Source organism: Amia ocellicauda, chromosome 7, assembly GCF_036373705.1.
Source record: "Amia ocellicauda isolate fAmiCal2 chromosome 7, fAmiCal2.hap1, whole genome shotgun sequence".
Lineage (NCBI taxonomy): Eukaryota > Metazoa > Chordata > Actinopteri > Amiiformes > Amiidae > Amia > Amia ocellicauda.
Window position 1 is genome coordinate 47,048,338 of NC_089856.1, and position 21,107 is coordinate 47,069,444.

A 21,107-nucleotide genomic window follows, 5' to 3' on the forward strand; every position below is an offset into this window, starting at 1 on the left:
AGCCACACCCTAGTAGACAAATGGCACTAAAACTCATGCGTTTGTAAGTTGTAAGTTGTAACTTTGTAAGTTGCACTTATCTGCTCCCCACTATTGCTCCTTGTTATATCTGCACCTATTCATGGACTCTTTACTGCAGCTGCGTCTCTGCTGTGGGTATCCATGCTGCTTTGACCCCACTGTACGCACCACTAATGTAAGTATTACTGCTTTGCTTTAACTACTCCTTATCACACAATTATTATTTTCTATTCTTATTGTAGGTTTGGTGAAATGTATATATTTTGTGAGCATGATGTCACAAAGGAAACATCAATAGTCTGAGACCTGCCAAGAGGAAGTTGTCTTGCAGTTACAGCTGGAGTTGGTGCTGAGAGCTACACAAGTACAGACAGCGCTCATCAGTTTGAGCGCGAATGAGGGAGTGACAGTGTGGCTTTCACCCATCTCTCTGTACCAGTGGTGGTTAACACCTGTTTGGATTTCTAGACTTGACCAAGATGATGGGGAATCTTCTCATTCTGCTGCTCGGTAAGTCACCATGCTTTTGAAGCAGGCTGTAAGTCTATAATTTTACAAACAAGCCTATTAATGCCAGGCATCGGTGCCAGATGGACCCAAGTGAAGTATCGGTCTGCATCCTGAATTACAAGCATTGTTCAAAAAGTTTATAACCCAGATGATCTGTTGGGCCATGGTGGACACAGGACTGAGCAACTGCAACAGGTGTTTCTTAAGCTGGTCCTGAAGACCAAAAGTCTTCTGTTTGAAAAGTGCATCACTTTTTTCCCTTTCTTTTGTCTTGCAGCCCATTAATAATCTGTTGTTTTTTCTTTTAAATACTTTACCAGGAAGCATTTGGTTCTGTCAACGTTGTGTGAGGCATAGTTCGTTCGAATTTTGGTTCTGTATATGTTTCATCTATTTCAAAGCCACCTTCCAAATTCATGTACTTTAGCATTTGTGAATTTTATTTCCTTTGAATGAAGTCAAGTATTTTTGTAGAATATCTTTAGATCACATTCCTTAGAAATCAGTGCTGCTACAAGGTGATACTCTTCTGTTGTCATTTTATTTTGATGGTGCCACAATGTTATGTGGTTTGCTGGGTTCCTTTATCTTGTTGTACTTTAGAAATGAAAGCAAAAACGAGTATAAAGTCCCATGACAAAGGGCTTCTCAAGCTGCTGGTGTGGAGAGATAGTGCTTTGTGTTTGTTTGTTGTTGTTTTTTAATTGGATACTTGGTTGCTGATTAAAATAACCTACAAAACCTGCTGGATGTCTTCTGCTTTGTCTCAAGCCATACTTTATATCACACAATCAAACAAAAGAGCCAAGACTGAATCCAGTTTAGCACGGTTTAATCGGTAAAGATGGACCTGACGTTGCAACATGATTTCACTGGGGAATTCTCAAGGGCCAGAGCTGGAGATTCCTACTGTAAGCACCTAACTGCACAGTAAAGACTGGCTTGCCTATAGACATGTGGTGGTTACCTCTGATGTTTTCTGTATATCACACAGGAAACAGCCACTTGTGATAAGGGTGCTTTGAAATATGACAGACGAACATGTTTTATTTTCACTGGCACACTTTGTAATACTCACCAGATCACTGGACTAGTCGTAATGTCTTGCCGAAGGTATGATTAATGATTTGTGTCTTGTCCTTAAACTCAATGAGCGCTCAAGAGGAGAACTGCTTGTTTTATTCACCTAGCCCTAGATAACAAACCTGTTTTAATCTATAACCAGGGGTGGAAAGTAACGAATTTCAACTACTCTAGTTTCTGTAATTTAGTAGTTTTTCTGTGTACTTGTACTTTTTTGAGTATTTTTCAAATTTGGTAATTTTACTTTTACTTAAGTATGTTTTGAGTGAAATATTGTACTTCGCTACTTTTAAAAAGGCATTCGTTACACAGTTCACATTTTGTAGGCTGTCATGAGAGAGAGAGAGAGAGAGAGAGAGAGAGAGAGAGAGAGAGAGAGAGAGAGAGAGAGAGAGAGATTTCGATTTTTTTACGAGTTTTGGCGCTGTTTTGTCGTGAGGGCGGGATTTACACATCTGACTTCACTTGACTGACCCATAAACTGAGCGGTGCAGCTACATGGAATTTAATTATAACCAAAGCATGCTTTTAATAAAAGTTGTGGACAATCGCTTTATACTCTATGTTGAGTATGGGTTCACTAATAATAAACATAGATTTGCATAAAGCATCCATATTTGTCCATGCCCATGTTGATTAGAGTATTAAAAACTTGAAAAGTATTAATTTAAGGTACATTTAGAACAGATAAAAATGTGCGATTAAGTTGCGATTAATCTCGAGTTAACTCATGACAATCATGTGATTAATCGTGATTACATATTTTAAAGGATTATTAGGAACACCTGTTCAATTTCTCATTAATGCAATTATCTAACCAACCAATCACATGGCAGTTGCTTCAATGCATTTAGGGGTGTGGTCCTGGTCAAGACAATCTCCTGAACTCCAAACTGAATGTCTGAATGGGAAAGAAAGGTGATTTCAGCAATTTTGAGCGTGGCATGGTTGTTGGTGCCAGACGGGTCGGTCAGAGTATTTCACAATCTGCTCAGTTACTGGGATTTTCACGCACAACCATTTCTAGGGTTTACAAAGAATGGTGTGAAAAGGGAAAAACATCCAGTATGCGGCAGTCCTGTGGGCGAAAATGCCTTGTTGATGCTAGAGGTCAGAGGAGAATGGGCCGACTGATTCAAGCTGATAGAAGAGCAACTTTGACTGAAATAACCACTCGTTACAACCGAGGTATGCAGCAAAGCATTTGTGAAGCCACAACACGTACAACCTTAAGGCGGATGGGCTACAACAGCAGAAGACCCCACCGGGTACCACTCATCTCCACTACAAATAGGAAAAAGAGGCTACAATTTGCACAAGCTCACCAAAATTGGACAGTTGAAGACTGGAAAAATGTTGCCTGGTCTGATGAGTCTCGATTTCTGTTGAGACATTCAGATGGTAGAGTCAGAATTTGGCATAAACAGAATGAGAACATGGATCCATCATGCCTTGTTACCACTGTGCAGGCTGGTGGTGGTGGTGTCATGGTGTGGGGGATGTTTTCTTGGCACACTTTAGGCCCCTTAGTGCCAATTGGGCATCGTTTAAATGCCACGGCCTACCTGAGCATTGTTTCTGATCATGTCCATCCCTTTATGACCACCATGTACCCATCCTCTGATGGCTACTTCCAGCAGGATAATGCACCATGTCACAAAGGTCGAATCATTTCAAATTGGTTTCTTGAACATGACAATGAGTTCACTGTACTAAACTGGCCCCCACAGTCACCAGATCTCAACCCAATAGAGCATCTTTGGGATGTGGTGGAACGGGAGCTTCGTGCCCTGGATGTGCATCCCACAAATCTCCATCAACTGCAAGATGCTATCCTATCAATATGGGCCAACATTTCTAAAGAATGCTTTCAGCACCTTGTTGAATCAATGCCACGTAGAATTAAGGCAGTTCTGAAGGCGAAAGGGGGTCAAACACAGTATTAGTATGGTGTTCCTAATAATCCTTTAGGTGAGTGTATATATACAGTGAGGGGAAAAGTATTTGATCCCCTGCTGATTATGTACATTTGCCCACTGACAAAGAAATGATCTGTCTATATTTTTAATGGTAGGTGTATTTTAACAGTGAGAGACAGAATAACAACAAGAAAGTCCAGAAAAACGCATTTCAAAAAAGTTATACATTGATTTGCATGTTAATGAAGGAAATAAGTATTTGATCCCCTATCAATCAGGAAGGCTGTAGCCCAACCAAGCCATACCCTGCCGCTGCCCCTGACTATAGGCTATGTCATATTTCAGATTTTAATCATAATTTTACAACTAGTTATTTGTTTTATAATTGTACGTCTTCTAAGATATGTGCATACCGTGACAATGAATCCAATTCCACACATGATTCAAGTTCTTGCTATGGATATACTCCTAGGGTACCATTTCCACATAGTATACACAGTTTAGGATTACAAGACATAACTCATTTTAAAGCTAAAAACTGTTTTTTTCTGACAAAACACGACATTTGACGTTCCTGATTTATATCAAAATGCAATACATCCATTTTCAATGGGAAGTGGAATGCCCATAGACTACAATGGGGAAAACAGAAGGGTGGTCTGTATCTCCAAATCCCACACAGGAATCCTACAATCCTGAATAAGCTTTCTTTAAAATAACCCAATATAAAACATAAAAGTGGAATGACTGCTGCTTTCTATGGAATGACAGGCCTGGATTATCGAAAATGCACAGAAAACAGCACAGATGTTTTATATGAAAGTATATTCAGGATTTTAGGATTCCTGTGTGGGATTTGGAGATATACACTGTCCTTCTGTTTTCCCCATTGTAGTCTGTGGGCACTGCACTCCCCACTTCAGTCAATGGGCATTCCGTTTTGTCATTCATTTCAGTTTGTCCCAAATACAACCTCTCTGTCCCACAATAAACTAACAATACAGTTATATCAACATTTCTTTTGGTGTTCTAGGTAAGTTGGTAATTAGAAATAATAACACAAACATTTATATCAATAGAACCGTTACTTTAGTGTTACATATTTCTGCACTCTGGCCATGATTGAGCAATAATTATATATATATATATATATATAGTAACGAGTTGCAGGGTGGGGCTACAGCAGCCAATGAATGTTAGGCAGGAACAATGTCAAAATACAGCAACACAAACCACAGAAGAGGGTAAATACAGCCCCAGGCTGTTGGTTTATTTTCGTTCCACCTTGGATATTGGGAAACCAAAAAGAGAAAACAAAAGCCTAGCTCTTTGTAAGGAGCGCTATCTGTAGCAGGGATGGTCTGCTACCCAAAACAAAATCCCTAACTAGCCTAGGACAGCTAAGCTGTTTCCCAGGGTTAAAAAAAAAAACAGACAAAAACAAAAGTCTTGAGGGATTAGGCAGTCTCGTGGTCAAAAGTGTTCCAGGGGTCTTCACCAGGGTCATAGTCTTCCAGATCAATCCAAACACCGCTCGAGGTCCTCAGCCAGTCCAAGTTGTCATCCCGTTTGTTTGTTTGTTTGTTTGTTTGTTTGTTTGTTTGTTTGTTTGTTTGTTTGTTTGTTTGTTTGTTTGTTTGTTTGTTTGTTTGGCCCTCCTTGTCTTTCTGTCCACTCCCCACCTTCCAAAACAAAGAAGAAACCACAGGGTTTTATATAGCCTGCACTGATCAGCCGCACCTGCTTGCAGTCTGGGTGATTAGTAATCACAGGCAGGTGTGGCTGTTCTGCTGCCTTGCCAGTGTTTTTCCACCGGCTGTCCATGGTCCTGTCTATGGCAAAGGAGAGCATTAGGGCAGGCACATAGCGGTGATCGAAGACCCGGCCCCTCACCTAGTTACAATATATACAGTGAGGGAAAAAAGTATTTGATCCCCTTCTGATTTTGTACGTTTGCCCACTGACAAAGAAATGATCAGTCTATAATTGTAATGGTAGGTGTATTTTAACAGTGAGAGACAGAATAACAACAAAAAAATCCAGAAAAACGCATTTCAAAAAAGTTTTACATTGATTTGCATGTTAATGAGGGAAATAAGTATTTGATCCCCTATCAATCAACAAGATTTCTGGCTCCCAGGTGTCTTTTATACAGGTAACGAGCTGAGATTAGGAGCACTCTCTTAAAGGGACTCTCCTAATCTCTGCTCGTTACCTGTATAAAAGACACCTGTCCACAGAAGCAATCAATCAATCAGATTCCAAACTCTCCACCATGGCCAAGACCAAAGAGCTGTCCAAGGATGTCAGGGACAAGATTGTAGACCTACACAAGGCTGGAATGGGCTACAAGACCATCGCCAAGCAGTTTGGTGAGAAGGTGACAACAGTTGGTGCGATTATTCGCAAATGGAAGAAACACAAAATAACTGTCAGTCTCCCTCGGTCTGGGGCTCCATGCAAGATCTCACCTCGTGGAGTTTCAATGATCATAAGAACGGTGAGGAATCAGCCCAGAACTACACAGGAGGATCTTGTTAATGATCTCAAGGCAGCTGGGACCATAGTCACCAAGAAAACAATTGGTAACACACTACGCTGTGAAGGACTGAAATCCTGCAGCACCCGCAAGGTCCCCCTGCTCAAGAAAGCACATGTACAGGCCCGTCTGAAGTTTGCCAATGAACATCTGAATGATTCAGAGGAGAACTGGGTGAAAGTGTTGTGGTCAGATGAGACCAAAATCGAGCTCTTTGGCATCAAATCAGCTCGCCGTGTTTGGAGGAGGAGGAATGACCCCAAGAACACCACCCCCCACCGTCAAACATGGAGGTGGAAACATTATGCTTTGGAGGTGTTTTTCTGGTAAGGGGACAGGACAACTGCACCGCATCAAAGGGACGATGGACGGGGCCATGTACCGTCAAATCTTGGGTGAAAACCTCCTTCCCTCAGCCAGGGCATTGAAAATGGGTCGTGGATGGGTATTCCAGCATGACAATGACCCAAAACACACAGCCAAGGCAACAAAGGAGTGGCTCAAGAAGAAGCACATTAAGGTCCTTAACGTCAGCCTCGAAACCTTAATGACTTGGAGAGGATCTGCAAAGAGGAGTGGGACAAAATCCCTCCTGAGATGTGTGCAAACCTGGTGGCCAACTACAAGAAACGTCTGACATCTGTGATTGCCAACAAGGGTTTTGCCACCAAGTACTAAGTCGAAGGGGTCAAATACTTATTTCCCTCATTAACATGCAAATCAATTTATAACTTTTTTGAAATGTGTTTTTCTGGATTTTGTTGTTGTTATTCTGTCTCTCACTGTTAAAATACACCTACCATTAAAATGATAGACTGATAATTTCTTTGTCAGTGGGCAAACGTACAAAATCATCAGGGGATCAAATACTTTTTTCCCTCACTATATATATATATATATATATATATATGTGTTAGTGTTTGCTTGGAGACATCATGTGACATCAAATTTCATCAAAGTAACTGTACTTCTACTTGAGTAGGATTTTTCAATACTCTTTCCACCTCTGTCTATAAGTTGCTATGGAAGTGTACTCTTACCTTTTGTATGTCATGTATAATTGGAACAGAATCTATTCAGGTTGAAAAAACTGGAATAAAAGGCCGGAGATAACCAGAGAATCTGAGGAGCTGTCATAATCTGACCTTGGGTTGTTGCCGCATAATGGAGTGGATTATTTAGATATGTACCGCTACACAACATACAAAGGAATAAGGAACAGTTCAATAGCAGCTTGCAGGTCAAAATATGTTTATTTAAGGTACATTAAACAATGTGAGGTTTCCTATAGTTTTCATGTTTAGTGCTCATGGAGTGTAGCAGCACTGCACAAATCAGCTTGTCACACTGAAGTCAATATTGTTTTTAAGGGAGAAGTTTGCTGTGTTAGGTTATTCTATACTTCTTTTGTATTCTGCTTTTCTATTATGCCTAGATCTTCAAAACATTGATGCTGTTTTCATGCTTTAATACCACAAGCCTGGTGTGTCAGCCTGTTAGTGTTGATACGATAGCAGGATGGTTTCAGTCAGAAAGGTAATGCAACTTCCTCGTAGTGTAACCACTGTGGTTTTGCCTTTCTCTGTGTGTGGGAGGTTTATGCTAACGTTGCTGGTTGATTCCACAGTTTGATACTCAGCCGGGTTTCACTACAGTTCTTTTGGATTTCACCGCACTTCTCCACACCACACTTCTCCATGTCTGAGATTTACTTCTGCCTTTGGATGATTCATTCTCCATAATGGTGCTGACATGTTTGTTTTCTCTCTCCTCTTCTCTTTCCTTCTCAAAGGCCTGCTGCTGGGAACCGGCAATGTCAGCATCATTGCAGGTAGGTGTGACATCCCAGGGAGTATCCAGGCCTGCTCCTGCAGAAGCCCCAATCCAGTAGGGTCTGTAGGTCACCCTTTACATCACCCATTTCTGAACACTTGGAAATCCTTCTGATCATGGAAGGAAGTGCTTTGTGTTTGTTTGTTAGTTTGGTAAATGCAGTCTCTTCATTTCATTAGGGAATCTGGAGCAAACACTACAATACCCTTCAAAAAGGTCTCAAAAGCTACAGTTCCCTTCTTCATGCAGCAGTTACAAACATGTTCTCTGTCTTTGAAAAGTGGTGATTTGAGGGTGAACTATACAATGATCTGGATTGGGTCTCACCTGGACCAGAGTCGGGAGACCACTGTGGTCATCTGGTCAACAGGTTTCACATAACTTCTTCTCAATTAGTGCAGGATATGCCCAGCCTGAAACATTGATATTCAGTTGCTAGGAAGAGGTCTCTATCATTATGAAATGACCTAAATTAGACAAATAATAATAGACAAATAATCTAAGTTTTTTAAACTTCTCCGTTTTTCATTTACTGCGTGGAGGACAACCTATTTATTAAATGAGAGAGAAAGATGTACCTTGCAACACTGACAAAATAGCAAAAATATCTATTGAAATACATCCAGCAAACAATATGCACTTTTACAACCATGCTTTCATAAAAGTTATCTGCAGTACACCATTGTAAGAGGAAAGAGAAATCATGGAGAGGTTAAGCATGATACAAGCTGTAGAACTATGTCATCCAGAAGTGCATGCAGGATATAATGTTTGATAAACTGCCATTACTGCTCTACAATCTGACTGGTGCACACTTTCATAGCCTGGAGAGCTGCAGTGAGATTTAATTTGAAACAAGCTCTGAATTCCTTGCTATTTGCTTAATAATCAAATGGTAAAATGATGTTCAGCCATTGGTTACAGAGACCTTACAAATCTTGCAGACTGGTTGGATATCCTACGGGCCAGGCCTGAAGATGCCTGATTCTCTTGGGCTTCATCAGTGGATACCATTTTGTGTGTCTCTGTTACTAGATGGCTTCCAGATCAGGCTGGTCAATGAGACTGACTGCTGCTCTGGGAGAATGGAGGTCTATCACAGTGGTCAGTGGGGGACAGTGTGTGATGATAACTGGGACCTGAAGGAAGCTGCAGTGGTGTGTCGACAGCTGGGCTGTGGGGGCGCTGTGTCTGCTCCGGGAGAAGCCAAGCTTGGACAGGGGAGTGGACAGATCTGGCTGGATGACGTGGTGTGTTCAGGCAGTGAGGCCTCTCTGACACAGTGCACATACCAACCATTTGGAACACATAACTGTGGTCACAGTGAAGATGCTGGTGTCGTTTGCTCAGGTAAGATGTTTCACTCTCCCTCCCTGCAATCACTATTCCACCGCAGTGATCACTTTTACACGTAGTCTGGGTCTATGAATAATGGAACAAAGCTCAGCCTATGTCTCTCTCCATACTCACATGACTTTCAAAAGAGGTATCTTTTAAGACAGCTGTAATTGAGCATTACCTCTGCTCTCCTCATACTCTGTGTGCACACCTAGAGAGACACTCAATTTCACCTGCACTGCCCCTTCCTATTCTCCACAACAGCATTGATTTGACTTGTTAATTAATAATTTGACTTGTTAATGATTTAATTACTTTATAGTAGCATATGATTGTATTACCTTAATAATACTATACTTAATCAAATTAAATGACACATTTAAGTGGCAAAAGGTTATATTTGACATTACATTTACATTTTGTCCGGAAAACGGCGTAAGAGCTATGACATGCATTTGCAAAGAGGGGTGCTGTTTCTCTCATTTCACAATGGCATTATCAATTGAATAAAGTACATCTTGAAGTGGGTTGATCATGCTTTTGTAATAGCAGTCTTTGACCATGCATTTACAATAGCGTTTGTCATTTGCATTTTCATTTAATCCAGAAAACGGCATAAGAGCTTTGACATGTATCTGCAAAGAGGGGTGCTGTTTTCCTATTTTCACAAATACATTATAATTTGAATAAAATCCACCATAAAGCGGGGGAAGTTTTTGAAAATGCAATTGCAATTGGCTTTTGCATTTACGTTTTAGTATTGTCTGTGAATGTGTGTACTAGTATATGGAAATGAAAATGCAAATGGATATTGTCCCACATAATGTGTGCTTTTATGGAACATGATTACGCAATAGTGGGATTGCATAATCATGTTCCATTTTGCATTAACATTTGAAATAAGTCCTCTATATGCTTCCATACAAGATCAGTTAAGAAATGTGAGGGCAAGTCAAAGCTGTTTCTGAGCAGTCTGCCCCCTGCTGACGAACTACAAACATTACACATTAAACCGGGATATTTGCCACCTTGTGTGAATAACACAAATGCTGTAGGCACAGGTGGCAGGCTCTTATGCTAGGACTCATCATGCACAGTCACAGACAGGGAAGGCATATTAGTAAGGGCAGTTTTAGCCTTGCAGCAATTTATTTTCAGACTTTTATTAGAACTTATCCTATCATTAACTAACTCATTAGCACTACATTGGAAGTAAGGAGATGTTTTCTAACAACAGCAACAACAATACAAATCTATAAATCTGTTCACTTTATGTTTAGAGGCACCAAAATGCAATCAGCTTTGATTTATTTTCCTGTTTAAAACAAAAAACAATAAGAAAACAACTTCAAAGCAACATCTTGATCCTGAGAGCTGAAACCCTCAATCTCCCCCATCTGTCTCCCCCTGATCCTTCTCTTTCTCTTTCTGTCTCCCTCCCCCCCTCTCTCTCTCCCTCCTTCTCTCTCTGTGTCTCATTTTTTCTCTCTCTCTGTTTCTCTCTTTCTCTGTCTCTCTCGCTCTCTGCAGGATCGATCCAGCTAAGGCTCAGCGGAGGGAGCCAGTGCGATGGGCGGGTGGAAGTGAACAACCCAGGAGAGTGGGGTTCGGTCTGCGCTGACTCCTGGGGCCTGAGAGAAGCTGACGTGGTGTGCAGTCAGCTGCAGTGCGGGGCTGCTGTGTCTGCCTATGGACAGGCCAGTGTGAATATGACACTGGGAGCTATGGACTGTGCTGGGAGTGAGAAGAGACTGTGTCATTGTGTTTCTGAAGACTTGAGCAGTCAGGCCTGTAGAAGTGGGGAGGACTCAGCTGTAATCTGTGTCAACTCAGGTGAGGTGGCAAGAAAGCCACTTAAAGCAGCCTATTCTGAAAGAACACATGGGCTGGAATTCAATAAGAAGCAGAAATCAAATGTTTACATGTACTATTTTCACACACACACCTGTCAGCCTGTGTCCGAGATATATCTCGACCCACGTTTCGTATATATATATTAAAATTTCTTACAAAGTGTATTTTCAGTTTAATTTTTATCCATGCAGTTTTAAAGAATGCATTGTATTTGCAGAATGAGCTTTCAAAATAAGTGCTTAACATTGGAAAAAACACACCAAAAAGTGATTATTTCACAAAGAGATATAGGAATGTAAATTGAAAAAGACATCCACTATAATTATTGCAGTAAATGCATGTAGGTGACTTTTAAAAAACATACAAAGGCACTGTTATATGGATTTCTTTTTCGGTTACTTCAACCCTCACACTACTATCCTTCCTTATTCTACTGCAGACACAAACCAAACACATGTCAATCATACTCAGTTTGAGTGGGGAAAACTCGTTGACTTGCTATGTATTCTTTTTTTTCTTTTAACTCTACTGCAGGTCTGATTGTAGAGCCCACCCTCTCCATGCTGCCCCCTTCTCCTGTCGTCATCTCTGGAGACCAAGTGACTTTCCGCTGCACTGCCCCCAACCCCCTCTACACCAGCCTTGACTTTGAACTATACCAGGACACTGTTGGATACCAGCACCCCATTGTGACCCAGAGGGCTGAATCTCCACAGACCACAGTGGAGCTGACTGTGTCTAATGTGGAGCCGTCACACCAGGGCAGCTACAGATGCCGTTACAGAGTCCAGGGGAGCAATCAGACGTTCAGCTCAAATCACAGCAACTCCATTAACATCACTGTGGGTGAGTTGAGGATTATTCATACTAAGCTGCCACACTGTGGGGACTTCCCTGTTTTTCTATTATGAGACATGAATCATCAACCCGCCCCAAATTCCCCAATTCCCCATATCTATACCACACCGAAACTGTAAAACAGGATCCCCAAAGCCAGCTGGAGGAACACAATGCATGGGCATTTGTTTTTTAAAGGGATCCATCTGTGTTTCAGCCAAAGCCTCATCATAAGACTTTACAATCTCAAGTCATCAGGGTTCAAGGTTTCAAGCCATAGTCCAACGAACAGTCACTGCAAACCTGAAGTGGCCATTCTGAAACAGACAACTAAAAATCCTAATGCTACTAATAATAAAAATAGGACACATTGTTTCACATTGTATTAACTGCCTTAAGAGAAAATAGTTAAATATATAAAAGCATCTTACATGCTATGACCCAAGACTAAAGGATCCTAGCTGGGGGCCAATTACACTTTCAAAACAGCCTGATAATTCATATGTCCGATTAAGTCATGTCATCGAGGAAATTCAGACCATATTAGATTCTCCTTTTATCAGATGCCTGACTTATAACCTCTTGATTGCCTGACTCCTTTACACTTGATTCATAGACACATTCCCCTCTCATGCATTTCGCTTTTTGTGTGTCCCACCCCCACATACCCCCTCTCCCAGTGAATGTGCAGAAACCCACCATCTCTAGCAGCCCCTCTACAGGAGACTTGACCAAGGGACAGAGCTTCTCCATCACCTGCCGCTCTGCCTCCAAGCACTCCGATGGGAAGCTGAATCTCCTCCAGTCCACAGGGGGCACTGAGGTGAAGGTGGCTTCTCAGTCTGTGCAAGTGGAGCTTTCTGTCAATTTCACGTTTCCCTCTGCAAATTTCTCCAACGATGGGAACTACAGATGCGAGTATGAGACTCAGGTGTCTGGTCATACAGTCAGAACCACTTCACTCAACACAGCTGTCATCACAGTGACAGGTGGGTTGGAGACTGTCTATAGAAGCAAAACTCAGACTGAGGCCTGTGAGTCTCAAGAGGAGGGCTTTTACTCAGCCAGACACTACTGAAACACTGGCAACATTTTCTCTGACCCCATATTGGTTCACACATAAGATTGACATGTTTTGCCTCATTAATATTACATTATAAGACACATTAAATGTTCAAAAACATCTTCAGATCTTTTCTTTATATTATTTTATGTTTGCAGTATCTGCAGTTCAGCTAGAATCAAAGCAAAAGCAGTTTACAAAGTATATTTCCTTTTATGTATTGCTAACAGCAATAAAGCAACTTATGAGCTAAGCTATAAAATCAGATGCTCAGTTGGAAAGACAACCACAATAAGCTGTGGCCCCCAAGGACTGGAAATGGGAAGCCCTGCAGATGTCTAAATTCACAGCTATCAAAACCTCTGGGAGAATGAAAGTGACGATGGCTTTTCTCAAAATCGCAGCATCAAATATCTAGTGATTTTGGGATAATGGTGATGAAATTCACCACATCTGGGGATGCATTATCTTCTGATCTTGTGATAATGAATGTTACTTGGGTGGGTCTCCTCATTGAACTAGTTGCTAGTGATAGGGTTAAGGGACAGGGTTGCCACTGGCTGAATCAAGAGTCTGTTTATTGGCTGTGTTTGCAGATGTGAGGCTGGCAGGGGGTGGCTCCTGTGCTGGGAGAGTGGAGGTGTATCACAGTGGAGACTGGGGCACTGTCTGTGAGGATGGCTGGGGATTGCCTGATGCAGATGTGGTGTGCAGACAGCTGGGGTGTGGGGCTGCTGTGTCTGCCCCTGGTGGAGCTGTCTATGGGCAGGGCAGTGGACCCAACTTACTGAGTGACGTGGAATGCGATGGGGGAGAGACTGTGCTCTCTCAGTGTCCTTCTAGGGGCTGGAGGGGTCATAACTGCAACCATGGGAAGGAGGCCTCTGTGATCTGCTTCGGTTCTGGTAGGTCTCCACTGGCACTGCTAACGTTTGACAGAGTAAGCGGTTGTTGTTTTAATGAGGACAGTTGCTGGTTGCTTCCAGCTGATTTGAAATGTTTCTGGGAAACATGGAGTGGATTCCCTAAGATGGAACAACTCTTCTCCATGACACATACAGCAGCATGCTGTGGATGGATAGGTGGATGGATAGAACGGGTGAGACCTGAAGCATGCATGGATGTTATACTGTTATACACTTGTTTATTTATTTTTTCATATTGAATTTATTGCAGCCTGGACTGTCTCCTGGTATATTGGTTGGAACCCAAACTGCAATCATCCACTATCCTACTAATATAATTCACTTTTATAGTCTTTGATACCCCAGAATTACTGTTCTTCTACCTCTCTCACAGGTGCAATAGCAGAGCCCATCCTCTCCCTGCTGTCCCCGTCTCCTTCCTTCACTCTGAGAGAGCAGATTACTTTCACCTGCACTGCCCCCTATGCCCTCTACACCAGCATTGAGTTTGACTGGTACAGGGGCGCTGCTAGAAACCCCATTATGACTCAGAAGGCTGTATCTCCACAGACCACTATGAAGCTGAATGTGTCTAATGTGGACCCGTCACACCAGGGCAGCTACAGCTGTCAGTACAGAGTCCAGGGGAGCTCAGGGAACATCAGCTCAAATCACAGCCACTCCATTAACATCACTGTGGGTGAGTAGACCAAAACACAGATAAGTCTTAAGTGTGCACTGATCAAAACCTGGTGTGATAACATATGCCGGCTTTCTCACCCAGTGGATCTATCCATTCCACAAATCCACATAAGTGAACCTACTGGACACCTGACCAAGGGACAGAGCCTTAATATCAACTGCTCCACTGCACCGCAGTACCCAGGAGGCACCTTCAAACTCCTCCACTCGTCATTGTCAGGGAGTCAGTGGTTGCCAGCCACAAACCACATTGCAGTCTTCAAGATCCATGCTGTTACCTATTCCCACGATGGGAATTACTCCTGTCAGTACAGCACCCAGGTGTCTGGTCGCACCTTCAACTCTTCAGTCAGCAGAACTGAGAGCGTCACAGTGACAGGTGAGGAATCCTAAGGCTTGTCTTTACTCGTCTCTGTAACACACCATGGAAAACATTGTGGCAAAATCAAGAAATGGCAAGTAAAGTCACGTACAAGCACAGTGAGGTATGGCAAGCCACAATACAACACATGGAAAACCACAGACACAGCAAAGTATGTGTGTGGTATCGCTATGGGAAAAACCATGGGATAACCATTGTAGATTCAGTGCAGTAAACTCTCTGGGGGGTAGGATAGCATTGTTGTTTGTGACTTGTTTTGATAGCATGAATGTGCTATCTGGGTTGACACACCTGTACCAAACAAGTGTGTGTGTGTAGAAATATTGTGGCACTGTGTAGGGTTGGACACGGTACCGGGGCTACGTCAGGAGGGGTCTAGGAAACACGTAACCGAGTTTGGATGCAGATAGGTGAGTTATTATATATACAGTGCTCAGTGGGCTGAACAAAAGAGACCTACACAAAAGCAATTAAATGCCTAACTTCACATACTGCGCAGATCCCACTCTACACAGAGAAATAAACAAACACGACAAACAGCAACCAATCCAACCATAATCAAAGTTAATAAATCAACCCGTTACTTCTGTCATGTCTGTCTTCTTTATCAAGTCGGGGAGCTGGTTGTGGGGAAACAGCAGGCCAGGTTCAGGTGCTCCCCTGCTAGTTCACATCCCTTGGGGTCTGGGGAGGGGCAGAGCCTCACTGGGCTTTATCCCCACGTCTTGCCCAATATATATACACCGATCAGCCATAACATTATGACCACTGACAGGTGAAGTGAATAACACTGATAATCTCATTATCATGACACCTGTCAGTGGGTGGGATATATTAGGCAGCAAGTGAACATTTTGTCCTCAAAGTTGATGTGTTAGAAGCAGGAAAAATGGGCAAGCGTAAGGATCTGAGCAACTTTGACAAGGGCCAAACTGTGATGGCTAGACGACTGGGTCAGAGCATCTCCAAAACTGCAGCTCTTGTGGGGTGATCCCGGTCTGCAGTGGTCAGTAGCTATCAAAAGTGGTCCAAGGAAGGAAAAGCGGTGAACTGGCGACAGGGTCATGGGAGGCCAAGGCTCATTGATGCATGTGGGGAGCAAAGGCTGGCCCGTGTAGTCCGATCCAACAGACGAGCTACTGTAGCTCAAATTGCTGAAAAAGTTAATGCTGGTTCTGATAGAAAGATGTCAGAACACACAGTGAATTGCAGTTTGTTGCGTATGGGGCTGCGTAGCCGCAGACCAGTCAAGCTGCCCATGCTGACCCCTGTCCACTGCCGAAAGCGCCTACAATGGGCACGTGAGCATCAGAACTGGACCACGGAGCAATGGAAGAAGGTGGCCTGGTCTGATGAATCACGAGTTCAAGGTGTTGACTTGGCCTCCAAATTCCCCAGATCTCAATCCAATCGAGCATCTGTGGGATGTGCTGGACAAACAAGTCTGATCAATGGAGGCCCCACCTCGCCACTTACGGGACTTATCGTCTTGGTGCCAGATATCACAGCACACCTTCAGAAGTCTAGTGGATTCCATGCCTCGACGGGTCAGGGCTGTTTTGGCGGCAAAAGGGGGACCTACACAATATTAGGCAGGTGGTCATAATGTTATGGCTGATTGGTGTATATTAAGAAGATGATTTGGATGGGTTCCATCCTCTTTTATTTCTCATTTTAAAGGGATGGTGAACGGGAGTCACGGAGATGGCAGGATATCTGTTGATGGCACTGTGGGGTTTGTGTTTGGTCACAGATGTGAGGCTGGCAGGGGGTGGCTCCTGCGCTGGGAGAGTGGAGGTGTATCACAGTGGAGACTGGGGCACTGTCTGTGAGGATGGCTGGGGATTGCCAGATGCAGATGTGGTGTGCAGACAGCTGGGGTGTGGGGCTGCTGTGTCTGCCCCTGGTGGAGCTGTCTATGGGCGGGGCAGTGGACCCATCTTACTGAGTGACGTGGAGTGCGATGGGGGGGAGACTGTGCTCTCTCAGTGTCCTCCTAGGGGCTGGAGGAGTCATAACTGCAACCATGGGAAGGAGGCCTCTGTGATCTGCTTTGGTTCTGGTAGGTTTCAACTGGCACTGCTAACGTTTGACAGAGTAAGCGGTGGTTGTTTTAAGTGCTTGGTGCTTCAGCTGACTCTAGAATGACTCAGCTGATTCTAGAATGCTAGAATCATGAATTATTACGACAAAACACTTAAGACATTCTCCCTACAAAATACCTGCGTTGTATATAAAATGAGTAGGAATCTCATAAAGGAGATAGAAAGTATTCATCTATAACAAAAACATATTCCTCAAAATCAGGATTTAGGTTCTGGCAGATTTATTCTCACAACGTCATACAGAACATATTCAACAGATTTTGAATATTAACTGGAACAGATTTTGAGACTATACTGATTTCTAAAAGCATGTGAATGTATACATATAAATGCACACTTCTGTAACCCGGCCTGTATCAACAACTGACTCTGATATCTGATTTCCAGGTGTCATTCATAAGCCTTTAATCTCCCTGCTTTCCCCTGTGACTGCCCTCCTCCCTGGAGAAAATATCACTCTGACCTGCACTGCCCCCACCAATCTTTACGCCAGCATTGACTTTGACTGGTACAGGAGCACTGCTGGACACCCCATTGTGACCCAGAGGGCTGAATCTCCACAGACCACAGTGGAGCTGACTGTGTCTAATGTGGACCTGTCACACCAGGGCAGCTACAGCTGTCGGTACAGAGTCCAGGGGAGCTCAGGGAACATCAGCTCAAATCACAGCCACTCCATTAACATCACTGTGGGTAAGTTGAAGACCATTCATACTAAGCTGCCACATTGTGGGGACTTCTCTGTGTTCCTGTGATCAGACATGCATCATCAAGCCACCGTTCCAATTCACCCAACTCTCTATCTATACCACACCCAAACTGTAAAACAGGATCCCCAAAGCCAGCTGGAGGAGTACAATGCATGGACTTCTTTTTAAAAAGGGACCTATCTGTGTTTCAGACAAAGCCGGGTGAAAGTATTACCCTAATGTAAGCACAAGATTCCCCTGCACCCCCAAAACTGGTATTAATCTAGCAGGCCGAGCTGACTTGTGTAACAGTTCAGAAGCTCTCCAAAGGGAACCTGAAGAGAAATAAATCACCTTCCCATCCTGCTATCATTGTTGCTTCCTGTGAAAAAGATGTACATTACAAATTTATATTTTATATTTTTCCGATTAACCCACGAAGAAAATAGTCTAGAGGGAGGTCAAGACAAAGTTCGGTCGACATGCTCCCATGTGATTCTTAAAACTAGACAGATTTCTTCAGCCTCAATAGATACAAATGACTCGATACACTGGGTTTTACTGGACTCCCAGTGAAAACAGCCTTATATGCAGTCAATTACACATACAAGACTGGTCTTTTCTCAAGAGCACCCTCTACAGGTAGACTACTCCTACCCTCCACCCTCCTATTGTCTAACCCAATTTCCTTTCCCATTGGTTTCCAGTGGAACGTTTCTCCAGTTCCACCCCATTGGTTCTTCTCTCTGTTGCCTTCCAGAGAGCACTGATTGACCATGAACTCTGTTCTCTTCCAGTGGACCTTCAGAAACCCAGAATTAGCCTTAGCGACCATAACGGAGAGGTGACCAGAGGTTACAGCTATGTCATCACATGCTCCACCAGGCAGCACTTCCCAGGTGGAACCTTTCATCTGTTGATCAATGGAAAAGTGATTCGTTCAGCCAACACCGACGGCTCCTCGGCCAGCTTCTCCTTTCCTACTGCGGACTTCATGCATGCGGGGAAATACAGTTGCCTCTATGACACCCAAGTGTCCGGTCGCCAGTTCAGCTCCTTGGAAAGTGAACATAAGTCCGTCTCTGTTAGAGGTGAGCTGGTGTTAAAATTGTGCCACATGTTCATAGTGTGTTCTTTATAAACATTTTGTTTTGTTGATTAAATACAGTATTATACAGGTGTTCATTTTCAAAAACCCTTACCAGTCAGTCCTAACTTGGGAGAGAATAGGCTTCTTTATGAAACGATGAAAAATGTTGTGATCCAGTATGAGGTGATGCATTGCCAGCCCTGTTTCAGTGCCATGATGCCACATCTAGATGGACTCTGTTCTGCAATGGAGTGCACCACACTATAAGTGCCCTCATTATGATTAAAATAAAATGATTTTATTCTAGAGTCGCTGGTGAAGCCTATAGTCACTTGGATGCTGATAGTCTTCCTGATTTGTTTGATCCTCCTTATCCTGGTCTGTCTGGTGTGCAGGAAGAGGAGGAAAGAACAGGAACAGAGGGCCAGGGGAGTATGTAAGTAGCTCCATGCCACTCCTCTCTCTGCTTTTAAGTCTCAAGTCATCTTCAGGTCTCACTCTAATTTGGTCCAGGTCTATGTAGAGCAGGTGAAGTTTTTTGAAGGAGGTGGAATGAGTTTAATTAGATTTTTGAATGGAAATGTATTGGAACAGTGTGTTAGTTTAGTTGTTACTGTGTTTGTTATTATGGAGGATAACCAGCAACAGTTAATTCCAGCCCAGCAGGACAGGAAAAAAGGAAAGTGAAAAGAAAAAAAAATACAAGACATTAGCAGTAGTAGTACACATAGAAGAATTGAAGGAACCAGTATTTGTTTATTTGCACTTTTATTCTTTCATTCACTTACAGGCAGCTGCATTTGGAATACATTTGTAGAAAGGCACTGTCTGTGTAGTTCTACCCCCGAGTGAGAAAGAGAAAGATTGGAACAGAAGTTTAGTGCCGGTGTGTATTTACTCCCAACCAGCGTAAACTCTCGCTCTGTGTCTCCAGGTGTGCTGACAACGTACACACCGCAAGCGGCCAGCTCCAATGAGTATGAGGAACTGGCAGTGGGTCCCGGGAACACAGAGGTTGTCTCTGAGAAGACCGACGAGACACAACCACTAGGGGAAGACAGAATGTGAGGCACGCAAGGGGTTTAGCAGAGAACAGGAGGAGAGCAGACGCCTGCCTGACAGGAACACATGGCCACACGGTGCCACAGCAATGGGCTCGTGTGACAAAATACTGCAGAACAAAAACCCCCCAAAAAAGTTGTCTTCTGTCCCCTTTGAGGTTTTCAGTGGAACACAACAGTATTTTGAGTGTCTTAAATATAAACATAACCAACTGGAAGATCAACATCAACGGTCAAAAATGCAAATTGTAAAAATGTTGCACAAAATCCCTGCCTGTGTCTGGGAATAGTTTCTAGCTATGATTAATTAGTTACAGCACATTTGTATTGCACTTATGTTGTAAGTCACCCTGGATATGGGCATCTGCCAAGAAATAAAAATAATAATAATGTTTGATGGGTATTTATGATTCTCAAAGTAAAGCGCTGATTAACAATCTAACTTAATCTGGCCAAAGGAACAAAGGAGGAATGAAATGGGGAGCATTTACATGTTTGTAATATACAAGACAAACAGAATTAAATGTATAAGCAAAAATGCATGGACTGTAAAATGACCTTCAGGGCCTGCAAACCGTGTTGATACATGTGCACTGATTGTTCTCGGTGTCTTTTAATCTGTCATTTTTTGCAGCTCCTTGTTTGAAAACTCAATCGCACATGCAGGTACCCAGCTTTGGAGTTGGTTAGAATATATGTGAACATTTTTAACCCTCAAACCATTTCTGCTGCATTAACACAAAAAAGCTCCTTCATTAATGGGACAATATACTGTATGATGTGTCCATATGTTCACACTAGAAAAATGTATTATTCTAAGCTAATAGATCGGTTTATAAAAAGTGACATTATCAACCCCAATTAAAAAAACTAAAGTGTTAACACCCAAAAATAACAATGCTGTTGTGGCATCTGTCAAGGAAAAAGGAGTGTCCGGTAGTCGTGGTCAAAAGGGCAGGCAAAAGGTCAGTCGATCAGGCAAACAGGTCAGTAAGGGAAACCCAACAAACAATAACAAAGAACTAGGCCGTGTCTGGCACACAGGACTAGAATAACACTAAATAAGGCTCAGGGTTGTAATGCGAGCAAGACTACATGAGGTGTGTTGGGAGCATAGGGTTTAAATAGGAGAGAAGAGGGTCAGGTGAGGACACTGATTGAATCATGAGTAGAAGG

At 42.9% G+C, this 21,107-nt stretch overlaps 1 protein-coding gene across 1 annotated transcript; it reads left to right on the forward strand.

The window, feature by feature from the left end:
- Positions 1–27: 27 nt before the first annotated feature.
- On the forward strand, positions 28–20,323 carry LOC136753693 (deleted in malignant brain tumors 1 protein). The gene is made up of 14 exons (XM_066710008.1): positions 28–531; positions 7,865–7,903; positions 8,941–9,255; positions 10,774–11,076; positions 11,632–11,943; positions 12,615–12,923; positions 13,594–13,902; positions 14,297–14,602; positions 14,687–14,983; positions 16,740–17,048; positions 17,479–17,784; positions 18,578–18,871; positions 19,178–19,306; positions 19,805–20,323. Exons 1-14 carry the CDS (start codon positions 501–503, stop codon positions 19,936–19,938), a joined length of 3,393 nt encoding a protein of 1,130 aa, XP_066566105.1. The 5' UTR covers positions 28–500; the 3' UTR covers positions 19,939–20,323.
- Positions 20,324–21,107: the final 784 nt, after the last annotated feature.

Coding starts and splice junctions, on each gene's coding strand:
- LOC136753693 (XM_066710008.1), top strand. CDS start 501: ATGATGGGGAATCTTCTCATTCTGCTGCTCG. Junction 532..7,864: donor TCTTCTCATTCTGCTGCTCG/GTAAGTCACCAT, acceptor TCCTTCTCAAAG/GCCTGCTGCTGGGAACCGGC. Junction 18,872..19,177: donor TAAGTCCGTCTCTGTTAGAG/GTGAGCTGGTGT, acceptor ATTTTATTCTAG/AGTCGCTGGTGAAGCCTATA.